The 20,081-nt window shown below is 35.4% G+C and overlaps 1 protein-coding gene across 1 annotated transcript in view; it reads right to left on the reverse strand.

The window, feature by feature from the left end:
- LOC137891875 (transmembrane protein 163a-like) overlaps positions 1–20,081 on the reverse strand; it is a 66,232-nt gene that overhangs the window by 10,422 nt on the left and 35,729 nt on the right. The window contains exons 3-5 of the mRNA XM_068736681.1: positions 19,859–19,902; positions 18,792–18,883; positions 15,992–16,088 (exon numbers count right to left, since the gene is read on the reverse strand). Of these exons, the coding sequence (XP_068592782.1) occupies positions 15,992–16,088; positions 18,792–18,883; positions 19,859–19,902 (233 nt within the window). The remainder of the gene's footprint in view (positions 1–15,991; positions 16,089–18,791; positions 18,884–19,858; positions 19,903–20,081) is intronic.

The following is a 20,081-nucleotide window of genomic DNA, read 5'->3' on the forward strand; positions in this document are numbered from 1 at the left end:
AACATATGTAACAGATGTAAACATATGTAACAGATGTAAACTGATGTAACAGATGTAAACATATGTAACAGATGTAAACAGATGTAACAGATGTAAACATATGTAAACATATGTAACAGATGTAACAGATGTAAACAGATGTAAACATATGTAACATATGTAACAAATGTAAACATATGTGACAATGTAAACATATGTAAACAGATATAATAGATGTAAACATATGTAACAGATGTAAATTGATGTAACAGATGTAAACAGATGTAACAGATGTAACAAATGTAAACATATGTAACAGATGTAAACATGTGTAACAGATGTAACAGATGTAAACATATGTAACAGATGTAAACATATGTAACAGATGTAAACAGATGTAAACATATGTAACAGATGTAAATTGATGTAACAGATGTAAACAGATGTAACAGATGTAACAGATGAAAACAGATGTAACAGATGTAACAGATGTAACAGATGTAAACAGATGTAAACATTTGTAACAGATGTAAACAGATGTAACAGATGTAAACAGATGTAAACATATGTAAACATATGTAACAAATGTAAACATATGTAAACATATGTAACAAATGTAAACATATGTAACAATGTAAACATATGTAAACAGATATAATAGATGTAAACATATGTAACAGATGTAAACTGATGTAACAGATGTAAACTGATGTAACAGATGTAAACAGATGTAACAGATGTAACATATGTAAACATATGTAACAGATGTAAACTGATGTAACAGATGTAAACTGATGTAACAGATGTAAACAGATGTAACAGATGTAACATATGTAAACATATGTAAACATATGTAACAGATGTAAATTGATGTAACAGATGTAAACAGATGTAACAGATGTAACAAATGTAACAGATGTAAACAGATGTAAACATGTGTAACAGATGTAACAGATGTAAACATATGTAACAGATGTAAACATATGTAACAGATGTAAACATATGTAACAGATGTAAACAGATGTAAACATATGTAACAGATGTAAACAGATGTAAACATATGTAACATATGTAAACAGATGTAAACAGATGTAACATATGTAAACAGATGTAAACAGATGTAACAGATGTAAACATATGTAAACATATGTAACAGATGTAAACAGATGTAAACATATGTAACAGATGTAAACTGATACAACATATGTAACAGATGTAACAGATGTAAACAGGAGTAAACAGATGTAACAGATGTAAACATATGTAACAGATGTAAACATATGTAACAGATGTAAACATATGTAACAGATGTAACAGATGTAAACAGATGTAAACATATGTAACAGATGTAACAGATGTAAACAGATGTAAACTGATACAACAGATGTAAACATATGTAACAGATGTAAACAGATGTAAACATATGTAAACAGATGTAAACAGATGTAACAGATGTAAACAGATGTAAACAGATGTAAACAGATGTAAACAGATGTAACAGATGTAAACAGATGTAAACATATGTAAACAGATGTAAACAGATGTAAACAGATGTAAACAGATGTAAACATATGTAAACATATGTAACAAATGTAAACATATGTAAACATATGTAACAAATGTAAACATATGTAACAATGTAAACATATGTAAACAGATATAATAGATGTAAACATATGTAACAGATGTAAACTGATGTAACAGATGTAAACTGATGTAACAGATGTAAACAGATGTAACAGATGTAACATATGTAAACATATGTAACAGATGTAAACTGATGTAACAGATGTAAACTGATGTAACAGATGTAAACAGATGTAACAGATGTAACATATGTAAACATATGTAAACATATGTAACAGATGTAAATTGATGTAACAGATGTAAACAGATGTAACAGATGTAACAAATGTAAACATATGTAACAGATGTAAACAGATGTAAACATGTGTAACAGATGTAACAGATGTAAACATATGTAACAGATGTAAACATATGTAACAGATGTAAACATATGTAACAGATGTAAACAGATGTAAACATATGTAACAGATGTAAACAGATGTAAACATATGTAACATATGTAAACAGATGTAAACAGATGTAACATATGTAAACAGATGTAAACAGATGTAACAGATGTAAACATATGTAAACATATGTAACAGATGTAAACAGATGTAAACATATGTAACAGATGTAAACTGATACAACATATGTAACAGATGTAACAGATGTAAACAGGAGTAAACAGATGTAACAGATGTAAACATATGTAACAGATGTAAACATATGTAACAGATGTAAACATATGTAACAGATGTAACAGATGTAAACAGATGTAAACATATGTAACAGATGTAACAGATGTAAACAGATGTAAACTGATACAACAGATGTAAACATATGTAACATATGTAACAGATGTAAACAGATGTAAACATATGTAACATATGTAACATATGTAAACAGATGTAAACAGATGTAACATATGTAAACAGATGTAACATATGTAAACAGATGTAAACAGATGTAACAGATGTAAACAGATGTAAACATATGTAACAGATGTAAACTGATACAACAGATGTAAACAGATGTAAACATATGTAACAGATGTAAACAGATGTAAACAGATGTAAACAGATGTAAACAGATGTAACAGATGTAAACAGATGTAAACATGTGTAACAGATGTAACAGATGTAAACAGATGTAAACATGTGTAAACATATGTAACAGATGTAAACAGATGTAAACAGATGTAACAGATGTAAACAGATGTAAACAGATGTAAACATATGTAACAGATGTAAACAGATGTAAACATATGTAACATATGTATTATATGTAAACAGATGTAACAATGTAAACATATGTAAACAGATATAATAGATGTAAACATATGTAACAGATGTAAACTGATGTAACAGATGTAACAGATGTAACATATGTAACATATGTAAACAGATGTAACAAATGTAAACATATGTAACAATGTAAACAGATGTAACAGATATAATAGATGTAAACATATGTAACATATGTAAATTGATGTAACAGATGTAAACAGATGTAACAAATGTAAACATATGTAACAGATGTAAACATATGTAACAGATGTAAACAGATGTAACAGATGTAAACAGATGTAAACAGATGTAAACATATGTAACAGATGTAAACAGATGTAAACATGTGTAAACATGTGTAACAGATGTAACAGATGTAAACATATGTAACAGATGTAAACATATGTAACATATGTAAACAGATGTAAACATATGTAACATATGTAAACAGATGTAAACAGATGTAACATATGTAAACAGATGTAAACAGATGTAACAGATGTAAACAGATGTAAACATATGTAACAGATGTAAACAGATGTAAACTGATACAACAGATGTAAACAGATGTAAACATATGTAACAGATGTAAACTGATACAACATATGTAACAGATGTAACAGATGTAAACAGGTGTAAACAGATGTAAACAGATGTAAACATATGTAACAGATGTAAACATATGTAACAGATGTAAACATATGTAACAGATGTAAACAGATGTAAACATATGTAACAGATGTAAACAGATGTAAACTGATACAACAGATGTAAACATATGTAACAGATGTAAACAGATGTAACAGATGTAAACAGATGTAAACATATGTAACAGATGTAAACAGATGTAAACTGATACAACAGATGTAAACAGATGTAAACATATGTAACAGATGTAAACAGATGTAAACATATGTAACATATGTAACATATGTAAACAGATGTAAACAGATGTAACATATGTAAACAGATGTAAACAGATGTAAACAGATGTAACAGATGTAAACAGATGTAAACTGATACAACAGATGTAAACAGATGTAAACATATGTAACAGATGTAACAGATGTAAACAGATGTAAACATGTGTAACAGATGTAACAGATGTAAACAGATGTAAACAGATGTAAACATATGTAACAGATGTAAACAGATGTAAACATATGTAACATGTAACATATGTAAACAGATGTAACAAATGTAAACATATGTAACAATGTAAACATATGTAAACAGATATAATAGATGTAAACATATGTAACAGATGTAAACTGATGTAACAGATGTAAACAGATGTAACAGATGTAACAGATGTAAACAGATGTAACAGATGTAAACAGATGTAAACATGTGTAACAGATGTAACAGATGTAAACATATGTAACAGATGTAAACAGATGTAAACATATGTAACATATGTAACATATGTAAACAGATGTAAACAGATGTAACATATGTAAACAGATGTAAACAGATGTAAACAGATGTAAACATATGTAACAGATGTAAACAGATGTAAACTGATACAACAGATGTAAACAGATGTAAACATATGTAACAGATGTAAACTGATACAACATATGTAACAGATGTAACAGATGTAAACAGATGTAAACAGATGTAAACTGATACAACAGATGTAAACAGATGTAAACATATGTAACAGATGTAAACAGATGTAAACATATGTAACATATGTAACATATGTAAACAGATGTAAACAGATGTAACATATGTAAACAGATGTAAACAGATGTAAACAGATGTAACAGATGTAAACAGATGTAAACTGATACAACAGATGTAAACAGATGTAAACATATGTAACAGATGTAACAGATGTAAACAGATGTAAACATGTGTAACAGATGTAACAGATGTAAACAGATGTAAACAGATGTAAACATATGTAACAGATGTAAACAGATGTAAACATATGTAACATGTAACATATGTAAACAGATGTAACAAATGTAAACATATGTAACAATGTAAACATATGTAAACAGATATAATAGATGTAAACATATGTAACAGATGTAAACTGATGTAACAGATGTAAACAGATGTAACAGGTGTAACAGATGTAAACAGATGTAACAGATGTAAACAGATGTAAACATGTGTAACAGATGTAACAGATGTAAACATATGTAACAGATGTAAACAGATGTAAACATATGTAACATATGTAACATATGTAAACAGATGTAAACAGATGTAACATATGTAAACAGATGTAAACAGATGTAAACAGATGTAAACATATGTAACAGATGTAAACAGATGTAAACTGATACAACAGATGTAAACAGATGTAAACATATGTAACAGATGTAAACTGATACAACATATGTAACAGATGTAACAGATGTAAACAGGTGTAAACAGATGTAACAGATGTAAACAGATGTAAACATATGTAACAGATGTAAACAGATGTAAACAGATGTAAACATATGTAACAGATGTAAACAGATGTAAACTGATACAACAGATGTAAACAGATGTAAACATATGTAACATATGTAAACAGATGTAAACATATGTAACATATGTAACATATGTAAACAGATGTAAACAGATGTAACATATGTAAACAGATGTAAACAGATGTAAACAGATGTAACATATGTAAACAGATGTAAACAGATGTAACAGATGTAAACAGATGTAAACATATGTAACAGATGTAAACAGATGTAAACTGATACAACAGATGTAAACAGATGTAAACATATGTAACAGATGTAAACAGATGTAAACAGATGTAAACATATGTAACAGATGTAAACAGATGTAAACATGTGTAACAGATGTAACAGATGTAAACATATGTAACAGATGTAAACAGATGTAAACATATGTAACATATGTAAACAGATGTAAACAGATGTAACATATGTAAACAGATGTAACCAGATGTAACAGATGTAAACAGATGTAAACTGATACAACAGATGTAAACATATGTAACAGATGTAAACTGATACAACATATGTAACAAATGTAACAGATGTAAACAGGTGTAAACAGATGTAACAGATGTAAACATATGTAACAGATGTAAACAGATGTAACAGATGTAAACAGATGTAAACATATGTAACATATGTAAACAGATGTAAACTGATACAACAGATGTAAACAGATGTAAACATATGTAACAGATGTAAACAGATGTAAACATATGTAACATATGTAACATATGTAAACAGATGTAACATATGTAAACAGATGTAAACATATGTAACAGATGTAAACAGATGTAAACAGATGTAACAGATGTAAACAGATGTAAACATATGTAACAGATGTAACAGATGTAAACAGATGTAAACATATGTAACAGATGTAACAGATGTAAACAGATGTAAACAGATGTAACAGATGTAAACAGATGTAAACATATGTAACATATGTAACATATGTAAACAGATGTAACAAATGTAAACATATGTAACAATGTAAACATATGTAAACAGATATAATAGATGTAAACATATGTAACAGATGTAAACTGATGTAACAGATGTAAACTGATGTAACAGATGTAACAGATGTAAACATATGTAACAGATGTAAACATATGTTACAGATGTAAACAGATGTAAACATATGTAACATATGTAACATATGTAAACAGATGTAAACAGATGTAACATATGTAAACAGATGTAACAGATGTAAACAGATGTAAACATATGTAACAGATGTAAACTGATACAACAGATGTAAACGGATGTAAACATATATAACAGATGTAAACTGATACAACATATGTAACAGATGTAACAGATGTAAACAGGTGTAAACAGATGTAAACATATGTAAGAGATGTAAACAGATGTAACAGATGTAAACAGATGTAACAGATGTAAACAGATGTAAACATATGTAACAGATGTAAACAGATGTAAACTGATACAACAGATGTAAACAGATGTAAACATATGTAACAGATGTAAACAGATGTAAACATATGTAACATATGTAACATATGTAAACAGATGTAAACAGATGTAACATATGTAAACAGATGTAAACAGATGTAACAGATGTAAACAGATGTAAACATATGTAACATGTAAACTGATACAACAGATGTAAACAGATGTAAACATATGTAACAGATGTAAACAGATGTAAACAGATGTAAACAGATGTAACAGATGTAAACAGATGTAAACATGTGTAACAGATGTAACAGATGTAAACAGATGTAAACAGATGTAAACATATGTAACAGATGTAAACAGATGTAAACAGATGTAACAGATGTAAACAGATGTAAACAGATGTAAACATATGTAACAGATGTAAACAGATGTAAACATATGTAACATATGTAACATATGTAAACAGATGTAACAATGTAAACATATGTAAACAGATATAATAGATGTAAACATATGTAACAGATGTAAACTGATGTAACAGATGTAAACAGATGTAACAGATGTAACATATGTAACATATGTAAACAGATGTAACAAATGTAAACATATGTAACAATGTAAACAGATGTAACAGATATAATAGATGTAAACATATGTAACATATGTAAATTGATGTAACAGATGTAAACAGATGTAACAGATGTAACAAATGTAAACAGATGTAACAGATGTAAACATATGTAACAGATGTAAACAGATGTAACAGATGTAAACAGATGTAAACATGTGTAACAGATGTAACAGATGTAAACATATGTAACAGATGTAAACATATGTAACATATGTAAACAGATGTAAACATATGTAACATATGTAAACAGATGTAAACAGATGTAACATATGTAAACAGATGTAAACAGATGTAACAGATGTAAACAGATGTAAACATATGTAACAGATGTAAACAGATGTAAACTGATACAACAGATGTAAACAGATGTAAACATATGTAACAGATGTAAACTGATACAACATATGTAACAGATGTAACAGATGTAAACAGGTGTAAACAGATGTAAACAGATGTAAACATATGTAACAGATGTAAACATATGTAACAGATGTAAACAGATGTAAACATATGTAACAGATGTAAACAGATGTAAACTGATACAACAGATGTAAACAGATGTAAACATATGTAACAGATGTAAACAGATGTAACAGATGTAAACAGATGTAAACATATGTAACAGATGTAAACAGATGTAAACTGATACAACAGATGTAAACAGATGTAAACATATGTAACAGATGTAAACAGATGTAAACATATGTAACATATGTAACATATGTAAACAGATGTAAACAGATGTAACATATGTAAACAGATGTAAACAGATGTAACAGATGTAAACAGATGTAAACTGATACAACAGATGTAAACAGATGTAAACATATGTAACAGATGTAAACAGATGTAACAGATGTAAACAGATGTAAACATGTGTAACAGATGTAACAGATGTAAACAGATGTAAACATATGTAACAGATGTAAACAGATGTAAACAGATGTAACAGATGTAAACAGATGTAAACATATGTAACAGATGTAAACAGATGTAAACATATGTAACATATGTAAACAGATGTAACAAATGTAAACATATGTAACAATGTAAACATATGTAAACAGATATAATAGATGTAAACATATGTAACAGATGTAAACTGATGTAACAGATGTAAACAGATGTAACAGATGTAACAGATGTAACAGATGTAAACATATGTAACAGATGTAAACAGATGTAACAGATGTAAACAGATGTAAACATGTGTAACAGATGTAACAGATGTAAACATATGTAACAGATGTAAACAGATGTAAACATATGTAACATGTGTAACAGATGTAACAGATGTAAACATATGTAACAGATGTAAACAGATGTAAACATATGTAACATATGTAACATATGTAAACAGATGTAAACAGATGTAACATATGTAAACAGATGTAACAGATGTAAACAGATGTAAACAGATGTAAACATATGTAACAGATGTAAACAGATGTAAACTGATACAACAGATGTAAACAGATGTAAACATATGTAACAGATGTAAACTGATACAACATATGTAACAGATGTAACAGATGTAAACAGGTGTAAACAGATGTAACAGATGTAAACAGATGTAAACATATGTAACAGATGTAAACAGATGTAAACAGATGTAAACATATGTAACAGATGTAAACAGATGTAAACTGATACAACAGATGTAAACAGATGTAAACATATGTAACATATGTAAACAGATGTAAACATATGTAACATATGTAACATATGTAAACAGATGTAAACAGATGTAACATATGTAAACAGATGTAAACAGATGTAAACAGATGTAACATATGTAAACAGATGTAAACAGATGTAACAGATGTAAACAGATGTAAACATATGTAACAGATGTAAACAGATGTAAACTGATACAACAGATGTAAACAGATGTAAACAGATGTAAACATATGTAACAGATGTAAACAGATGTAAACAGATGTAAACATATGTAACAGATGTAAACAGATGTAAACATGTGTAACAGATGTAACAGATGTAAACATATGTAACAGATGTAAACAGATGTAAACATATGTAACATATGTAAACAGATGTAAACAGATGTAACATATGTAAACAGATGTAAACAGATTTAACAGATGTAAACAGATGTAAACTGATACAACAGATGTAAACATATGTAACAGATGTAAACTGATACAACATATGTAACAAATGTAACAGATGTAAACAGATGTAACAGATGTAAACAGATGTAAACATATGTAACATATGTAACATATGTAAACAGATGTAAACAGATGTAACATATGTAAACAGATGTAAACAGATGTAACAGATGTAAACAGATGTAAACATATGTAACAGATGTAAACAGATGTAAACTGATACAACAGATGTAAACAGATGTAAACATATGTAAACATATGTAACAGATGTAAACAGATGTAAACAGATGTAACAGATGTAAACAGATGTAAACATATGTAACAGATGTAACAGATGTAAACAGATGTAAACATATGTAACAGATGTAACAGATGTAAACAGATGTAACAGATGTAAACAGATGTAAACATATGTAACATATGTAACATATGTAACAAATGTAAACATATGTAACAATGTAAACATATGTAAACAGATATAATAGATGTAAACATATGTAACAGATGTAAACTGATGTAACAGATGTAAACTGATGTAACAGATGTAACAGATGTAAACATATGTAACAGATGTAAACATATGTTACAGATGTAAACAGATGTAAACATATGTAACATATGTAACATATGTAACATATGTAAACAGATGTAAACAGATGTAACATATGTAAACAGATGTAACAGATGTAAACAGATGTAAACATATGTAACAGATGTAAACAGATGTAAACTGATACAACAGATGTAAACGGATGTAAACATATGTAACAGATGTAAACTGATACAACATATGTAACAGATGTAACAGATGTAACAGATGTAAACAGGTGTAAACAGATGTAAACATATGTAAGAGATGTAAACAGATGTAACAGATGTAAACAGATGTAACAGATGTAAACAGATGTAAACATATGTAACAGATGTAAACAGATGTAAACTGATACAACAGATGTAAACAGATGTAAACATATGTAACAGATGTAAACAGATGTAAACATATGTAACATATGTAACATATGTAAACAGATGTAAACAGATGTAACATATGTAAACAGATGTAAACAGATGTAACAGATGTAAACAGATGTAAACATATGTAACAGATGTAAACAGATGTAAACTGATACAACAGATGTAAACAGATGTAAACATATGTAACAGATGTAAACAGATGTAAACAGATGTAAACATATGTAACAGATGTAAACGGATGTAAACTGATACAACAGATGTAACAGATGTAAACAGGTGTAAACAGATGTAACATATGTAAACAGATGTAAGAGATGTAAACAGATGTAAACAGATGTAACAGATGTAAACATATGTAACAGATGTAACATATATAAACAGATGTAAGAGATGTAAACAGATGTAACAGATGTAAACATATGTAACAGATGTAACATATATAAACATATGTAACATATGTAAACATATGTAACATATGTAAACAGATGTAACATATGTAAACAGATGTAACAGATGTAAACCGATGTAAACAGATGTAACAGATATAAACATATGTAACAGATGTAAACAGATGTAAACAGATGTAACAGATGTAACAGATGTAACAGATGTAAACAGATGTAAACAGATGTAACAGATGTAAACAGATGTAAACATATGTAACAGATGTAACAGATGTAACAGATGTAACAGATGTAAACAGATGTAACAGATGTAAACAGATGTAAACAGATGTAACAGATGTAAACAGATGTAATAGGCCTTTTTCTCATGGTGGACATATTTACTGACTCATAGTAGGAAAAAGCACAGGCGTTACTAATAACATTAACAACGGCTCCGTTCTCTGTTCTATTCAAGTATTATTACTAAAAATAAAAAATAAAAGTGCCCTATAAGCCATGACAGTGTGACATTGAGCCAGGACTGAAATAGCAGAACCCTGAAACTAAAGCAGCTAAATGGAACTCAGCTTCATACTGTATATTTTAACTTCTCTTTTGTTGAATTGAAAACATGTTCTAACTCGAGTGTTGCTTTCAGCCTGACGTTCTTCGTGTCCCCTCCTATATGTCACATTGCTTCCATCTGTCGGACCGAATGGTGAAGTTAGACATGAATTACTAACATCAGGCCTAATAATAGACTGTATTTATTCAAGGCACTACACACTCATGGTCCACCCACACAGGTGCTTTCACTTAATGTGCCTGATCAGACTCTTTGTAAGGACTGAGTGGGTATTTAAAGGCTGTTTGATAGACATCTCACTTTTTAGTACATTTTGAAAAGACCGTATGTAACGAGCTGAAGTTTGCGCGTTACTGGCTTTCGTAGGAAAGTTTAGGAGTTACTTTTCTTAAGTTATCATATGAACAGCTGAAATGTTGAGATATTCAATAGTATACTCAGTGTGCAGATAATTTAGTGTGACACTAAGAGTCGTGATCATTTGCCGTCATCGTGACATGAACTCTGCATTGGGACGATGTCGAAGACTTAACTTCCACAGAAGATATGACACATTGCATTGTGGGATTCATCATCTTTTACAGTGGTTGGTGGGAGTTTTGATGCATATATTTGTGCATACTTTTCACACTTGCATTTGGACACTAAAATAAAATGATTGACAGTATACAATGAACTACAGAGTGAATTGCAAACTTCTTGTTTGCAGCGGTCTGATGTCACACAACACTTGGAGGCATACATTGTACATGGTGAACCATCAACTGAAGTATATCTGAATTTAACTACAATAATGCATAGTATCATGTAGTAAAACCTGTTCTTATTTGGTTGCTGATTACGGTAAAAATAAATCTTTGAAAGTTGTCATCTCTGCACACAAGTTATTCGTTAAAAATCCCAGGAAAAGAATGTGGAGAATGAGAGTTTAGTTGTTTCACTTATCAAAATAAGCTTCAGCACGCACACACACACACACACACACACACACACACACACACACACACACACACACACACACACGCTGCATCGTCTTGTAAACCAACATGCACTTGTTTGTAGCTTGAGCTCTTAGCTGGTCAGCTAATAACGTATTAATCCCTTAAACCCTTTTTACTAGAACGAGATGGAGGCAGAATAAGGCGGAGCTTGTGCTGAATGACTGCACCGCTTCGTAAAGCTGCCTGAATACATACACATACACACACACATGTCCTTCATAGGCTGGCTGCTGCTTGTGTTCAGTACTCTCTCTGCTTTACAGTATCATGGAACACTCGTTCTGTGTGCAGTGCATGCTTTCAGACACTTTGAAGTTGAGGATTACTGAGACCAAGATCAGAGAAGGGAGTGTGTAAAAACAAGTGCATGTACTGTATGTCTGTGTGTGTGTGTGTGTGTGTGTGTGTGTGTGTGTGTGTGTGTGTGTGTGTGTGTGCGTGCGTGCGTGCGTGCGTGTGTGTGTGTGTCTGTGTGTGTGTGTGTGTGTGTGTGTGTGTGTGTGTGTGTGTGTGTGTATGTGTTGCATCAGTGTGCGTTGCCCTCTCTCCGTCCAGGGAGAGCCAATCTCAGCTCTGAGTTTAATCAGGCACTAGACACAGACGGCCCGCCATGAGAGCAGCGACCCAGGACGTGATGCGAATCGGGATTCCTGATTTTCCTCGCCCTCCGTCCGCTCGATGAGATTTTAAAGCCCGATGCTTCAAGGTGGGCGACGTTTTACAGCGTTCGCACTGCAATCTTCTGCCGTTCTGTTTTAAACACGAACAGGAAGATCTCTCAGAAGCAGAAACCAGAGACGGATTTCCCTCTTCCATTTTTCATTCTCTTTTTGTTTAATCTCTATCTGGCTCTTTGGGTCACGCTCACGCCGTACAAACAGAGCACAGGGACAGATCGGTGATAAATCACCTCTGACTTCTGTTAGATGGAGACTTCAATGAACAAGCCTGTTTCTGCCACACAGAAAGAAAGAAACAAAAAGAAAGGAGGCCGTCTGAATGATGGAGAGTATTTGTCATGGCATGTTAATGGAGGGACACTGACTAGGTGATCGTGTAGAGGTTAGAGAGAGAGTCTGCGCATAACAATGGAAGGGAAACAACGAAAGAGACGGAGCATAAGGAGGGAGGAGAGACGCGATAGTGAGGGAAGAAAGAAGAGAGAGAGAGAGAGAGAGAGAGACTGGATAAATGAGAAGAATCCTTTAAACTCCTGCATCTGAAATCTCACAAAGCCCAGTCGCTTTTACATAATAAATAGAGATTATTCTTGATAATCAATCAGATGTAAAGACACAGGGCGAGTCGGAGCCCCCAACCGACAGAGAAGATGGTGCAGAACAAAGGAGAAGAGAGGACGTCAGAGAGACAGACAGTGGTAATAGGCTTATGCTGGTGTCAGGAAGCTCCTCTGAGACCTCACACCCCCAGATTCCCTCCACATAATGGCAGCGGAGCATCAAACGGACGCTGCCCCTCAACCTGCCTCCCACCGGCTTCAGTCTCTCGGCTTCTCATTTGCGGATATGTTTGTATTCATCCTCTCTTTATATCTCATTGTATCCACATGAATGCAGACGCTCTGTCTTCATGTTTTGTCCTCATTATCGTTGTTGTTGTTGTGTCTCACTTTGTTTCATTTATTGTCAAAATGTATACACTGTATGTGTGAGTTGCTACCTAGCTTTTAATATTTAGGAAATTCACAATCCAGCTTTTTCCAGACGGACAGCGACGTGAATGTGCCTCTATCAATAGAGAGCTATCTGTGCAAGTTAGCTTATAGCTAAACCATCTGAACAGTCAGACTGATGGTAATGCCAGGTGAACATTTGCTTTCTGTGTAAAAACTGCTTGAAACGACTTTCGGTGGATATTATACATCTCTCATTACAAACAGTCATGGTCACACATGGTCACACCTTTGCTATGTCATCATGGCGTAGTGACTTAAAGTACATTCACAGATAACAAATATTTGCATTACAATAAGCTACAAGCAAACAAATATGTCTACATTTTTAAAGAGTACCCCAATGGAGTTTTGGCCACTAGTGGCGCTGTCTCAAATTCAAATTCCCCCGCAGCTCAAGGATGTTTTATAATTCAGGTGTGCAAGTACAATGTGAAGATCTGCTGCTGGGCTCAATAACAAAATCAAGAAGTGCAAATTAGAGCTTTGAAACTAGGAAGCTTGGAATTTTAAAGAGGGATGAGGACTTTTATAAATCTCTCAAAGGACAGATGGCGAAGGTTAAATCATTTACAAACCACAACAAGAGGGTTGGGGGGGGCGCTCCCAAAACAGCGTGACGATAGAAGGGTTGGGCCGTGCCCCGGCAACAGAGAGACAAGACTATTTTGGGGGATCTTATTCATAGTCTTAACACCTCCAGAGAGAGAGAAAGAAAGAGAGAGAGAGAGAGAGAGAGAGAGAGAGAGAGAGGAGTGAAGTGTTGACATTAAAGATGAAGTGTGTGTGTGTGTGTGTGTGTGTGTGTGTGTGTGTGTGTGTGTGTGTGTGTGGAGACGAGGGAGGAGGAACAGCAGTCAGGTGGAGGGAGAGGAACACTGTGACGTCAGAGGAGCTACAGCAGAGAGCTATAAAAAGAGACCTCGCTCACAACGAGTGGTGTGTGTGTACTCGTACTGTGTGTGTGTGTACTCGTACTGTGTGTGTGTGTGTGTGTACTCGTACTGTGTGTGTGTGTGTGTACACGTACTGTGTGTGTGTGTACACGTACTGTGTGTGTGTGTGTGTACTCGTACTGTGTGTGTGTGTGTGTGTGTGTACTCGTACTGTGTGTGTGTGTACACGTACTGTGTGTGTGTGTGTGTACTCGTACTGTGTGTGTGTGTGTGTGTGTGTGTACTCGTACTGTGTGTGTGTGTACACGTACTGTGTGTGTGTGTGTGTACTCGTACTGTGTGTGTGTGTGTGTACACGTACTGTGTGTGTGTGTGTGTACTCGTACTGTGTGTGTGTGTGTGTGTACACGTACTGTGTGTGTGTGTGTGTGTGTACACGTACTGTGTGTGTGTGTGTTGACTGAAATCGAGCGCATGTAGAACTCAAGGCTATTTCATTACTCGTGCCGTGTTTGTGTTTGTGTGTGTGTGTGTGTGTGTGTGTGTGTGTGTGTGTGTGGCACACCATCTGTGTGTGTGTGGCACATCATGTGTGTGTGTGGTGATTCATGCCCATTAAACTCTCACACGTACGCCAGTGTTTGGCACTTTTCCCATGAGCAGGTTGTTTATGTGGTTGGGGGTTAGCTAGGAGGTGCTAACGAGCTGCGTCTCCTGTTTTCACGACACACTGTAGAGAATCACAAGGTAAGATTCAACCTGCTGCACTGTGGCGGCAGGTTTAACCTTGAGTTAAAATAAGCGCTGATCAGAACTTCAAAATGAGAAACACATCGCCCCCTGCTGTCCAGTGCCGTAAGACATCAATATCATAAACATAAATCACTCATCAACACTCGTGATTTACAGTCTGATATTCACTTTAAACATTTTAATGAAAGGCTTTAAAGGGTCTTACCACTTCCGGGGGCACCCTGGTTGTCAGATCATGGATGGCCTTCCCAACGATGCACACGGAGGAGAGAATGAACACAACCCCAAGGACCACACACGCCCTGCAGACAGAGAGCAGACAGAAGAGCAGACAGAGAGCAGACAGAGAGCAGACAGAGAGCAGACAGAAGAGCAGACAGAGAGCAGACAGAAGAACAGACAGAAGAGCAGACAGAGAGCAGACAGAAGAACAGACAGAAGAGCAGACAGAGAGCAGACAGAAGAGCAGACAGAGGAGCAGACGGAGAGCAGACAGAAGAGCAGACAGAGAGCAGACAGAAGAGCAGATAGAGAGCAGACAGAGAGCAGACAGAGAGCAGACAGAAGAGCAGACAGAGAGCAGACAGAAGAGCAGACAGAGAGCAGACAGAGAGCAGACAGAGAGCAGACAGAAGAACAGACAGAAGAGCAGACAGAGAGCAGACAGAAGAACAGACAGAAGAGCAGACAGAGAGCAGACAGAAGAACAGACAGAGAGCAGACAGAAGAACAGACAGAAGAGCAGACAGAGAGCAGACAGAAGAACAGACAGAAGAGCAGACAGAGAGCAGACAGAAGAGCAGACAGGGGAGCAGACAGAGAGCAGACAGAAGAGCAGACAGAGAGCAGACAGAAGAGCAGATAGAGAGCAGACAGAGAGCAGACAGAAGAGCAGACAGAGAGCAGACAGAAGAGCAGACAGAGAGCAGACAGAAGAGCAGACAGAGAGCAGACAGAAGAACAGACAGAAGAGCAGACAGAGAGCAGACAGAAGAACAGACAGAAGAGCAGACAGAGAGCAGACAGAAGAGCAGATAGAGAGCAGACAGAGAGTAGACAGAGAGCAGACAGAAGAGCAGACAGAGAGCAGACAGAAGAGCAGACAGAGAGCAGACAGAAGAGCAGATAGAGAGCAGACAGAGAGCAGACAGAGAGCAGACAGAAGAGCAGACAGAGAGCAGACAGAAGAGCAGACAGAGGAGCAGACAGAGAGCAGACAGAAGAGCAGACAGAGAGCAGACAGAAGAGCAGATAGAGAGCAGACAGAGAGCAGACAGAGAGCAGACAGAAGAGCAGACAGAGAGCAGACAGAAGAGCAGATAGAGAGCAGACAGAGAGCAGACAGAGAGCAGACAGAGAGCAGACAGAAGAGCAGACAGAGAGCAGACAGAAGAGCAGACAGAGAGCAGACAGAGAGCAGACAGAAGAGCAGACAGAGAGCAGACAGAGAGCAGACAGAGAGCAGACAGAAGAGCAGACAGAAGAGCAGACAGAAGAGCAGACAGAAGAGCAGACAGAGAGTTTTAGGAGCTTCTTCCAGCATGGCAGCAGTTGAACCAAAGCAACAACCTGAAGCAGCCGACTGGAGATCGGTCACAACGTCTACAGCTTCTAGTCTCTCCCTCTTTAGCATTTGCATGAGGATCATTTGTCACAGTATGCAGACATAAACTGTTATGAGTGATGCTGGCGGTGGCTTCCAGTCTGACAAACTAGGAAAGGGTTTTACCAACCGCTGAGAAATATTAAAGATTTAAACAGTCCAACAAATAATTCCCTTCAGTTATATTGTATATTAAAGTTAATTTCACAGGCTTCGGGTACAATTAGCCACATGACTCGGTGCATGATGGATGATGCTACAACACAAACACTGAAAGGCCTCTTCATGTCTGATTTGAGTGATAATACATTGAATCTAAAACCAGTACTTGGCAGACGTCAGACGACTGTTCACCATGTCTTTGGGGTGCTGTGTGTGTTACCAGAATAAACAAGCTGCCGACTGCAGTCGGGGCGCTTAGGGGGAGGCAAAGTGTGATGTTTGTTCAATGTGGGGGGGGGGGGGGGGGGGGCTACATGATGCATGCACACTCACTAGCTCTGGCAGCAGTAGAATAAGACGAACACCTCTGCATGGCTTGACTTTTGACGGTCTCACTTCCTGTGACACACGGTGTCTGACAGGTGGTGTTCATCCTGTCACTGATTGGGATGGTGGTCAGTCACTACAACACCGTCACAATGCACGGAGCGAAAGGCGACGTTTAGAATCTGCGTGTGTTTGGGGAATGAGTCTCTCCAAGACACTTTTAAGAAATTGCTTCACTGGAGTTCCAATTATTAAATGTGGTAGAATATCCACGCATTAACGAGAAATACGACTGGCTTAGCATGGCATTAAACAAATAAACATAGCTGCTAAATACAAATGTATTTATGTAGCCCAAATACACCCTCCATCCATCCATTAGCCTCGACCTGATTCAAAATGTGTATTTAGTCCTGACCCTTTATCTATTCTTAGTTAGTGTGAGAACAAAGAACATTTGTCAAACTTTAGTTTCTGTCTGTTTACAGCAAATAAGACGTGGATCTGAAATGTCTGACTTTCAGGGTACATGTACAGTATGCACATGTGTTATGTGGTTTTAGTGTGTAACATATTAGGTACATAATAATAAGTGAATGCTGTTTGTGTTTCCCAGTAAAAGACAACCATTAAAATATCACACGGTCCTGAAATAAATACCATCTCTGACAGAAGAAGAACTGCAAACCTAGATTTAGTTGTTGAATTAGCATCTTTGCAAAACATAAATCAAGATCAGTGGGTGTTGGTAGACTAAAAACATGAAATGCAAAGACAGATAGATGTATGAATGCTGCAGATACATAAATACATCCAGCAGCTCTCTGCAGGTGGAGAAGGGAAACACAAACTGCATCGCACCGCATACATTGGTGGAACATTAACTGAAGTCAGCGCTCTGTTTGGTACTCACATGTACTCTCTGTGTGCAGAGTGCACAGCCGCTGCGTTGCTGTAGCGCCAGAGGACGATGAAAGACGACAGAACGTCCAGCGTGGCGTCAAACTACGGCAGAGACAGAAACCCACAGACGAAGACAGGAAAAGGTCTGAAGATGTTGAGTTATTACAGTGTTATTACAGTTATCACGTCTAACGTCTTACGAAAGCTGCATCTTTTTAATGACTATTTATCGCTGGCATCTAGTTACGTTTCCAACAGTGAAAATATTATCCCAAAATCAGAGAGCAGAGGATGTTATGGATGAATATACAGGATATGGCTTGTGGGGACGCTGGGCATCAGAACATCGCGTGCAATGCATCATGGTACATGAAGGCAATGCCAGCATGGCTCTACAAGCAGGGGACCTCAGCTTCCTCAGTCAATATAGAAGACACCGAGTGACTGATTACATTCACCATCAACACTGAGAGGACAGTGGATAATGTGTGAACGTGAACTAAAGAGAATAAAGAGGCACTTGATCTTAAGTCTGTGCATCAGTTCAGACAGTCGGTGGTTCTAAAGATCTACTGAATGCTTTGATGTGGTGTGAAACATTCAGCACCACATGTCCATGTGTTGTTGCCACGGTAAAACGTTGCTGCATTAGTCAGTTATCGTCTCTCAAAGAACGTCCTTAAGCTCATGAAACATGATGAGCATTATCATTTCATTTTTAGTCACGGTGTACCTGTGAAGGCTAAACCTTCAACATCATAGTTGCTGTGGGTTACATCAGCGTGTTGTCTTCCTGCTACTTTATTAAAACAGTTGTGAAGTTAATTCAAATGAAATCTTTAATAAAAAGATAGCTGGCGCTGCAGATTATGCTTGATAATATTCTAATCACATTTTTCCTCACTGGCCTCGGGTGTGTAGGATTTCATTTGTCCTTTAATTACACTCGTGAAGCTATGTTTTGTTCCTGTTACCCTGGAAACAAAGGGACCAATAACACATTAATAAATCACAGTAACCAAAGTTATGACTAATTGATCAATGCAAATGAGTTGAGAGAAGAGAAGAGGAACTCACGCCAAATCCAAAGGATGACGAGCTGTGTCTCATGAATGAAACGGCTGTGGAGAGAGAGGGGGGGGGGGGGGAGAGACAGAGAGAGAGAGAGAGAGAGAGAGAGAGAGAGAGAGACAGAGAGAGACAGAGAGAGGGAGACAGAGAGAGGGAGACAGGGAGAGAGAGAGAGAGAGAGAGCGAGAGAGAGAGAGAGAGAGAGAGAGAGAGAGAGAGAGAGAGAGAG

Source organism: Cebidichthys violaceus, unplaced genomic scaffold (assembly GCF_023349555.1).
Source record: "Cebidichthys violaceus isolate CVI_PGR_0920_01 unplaced genomic scaffold, fCebVio1.0.p SCAF_71, whole genome shotgun sequence".
In the NCBI taxonomy this organism is placed as follows: domain Eukaryota; kingdom Metazoa; phylum Chordata; class Actinopteri; order Perciformes; family Stichaeidae; genus Cebidichthys; species Cebidichthys violaceus.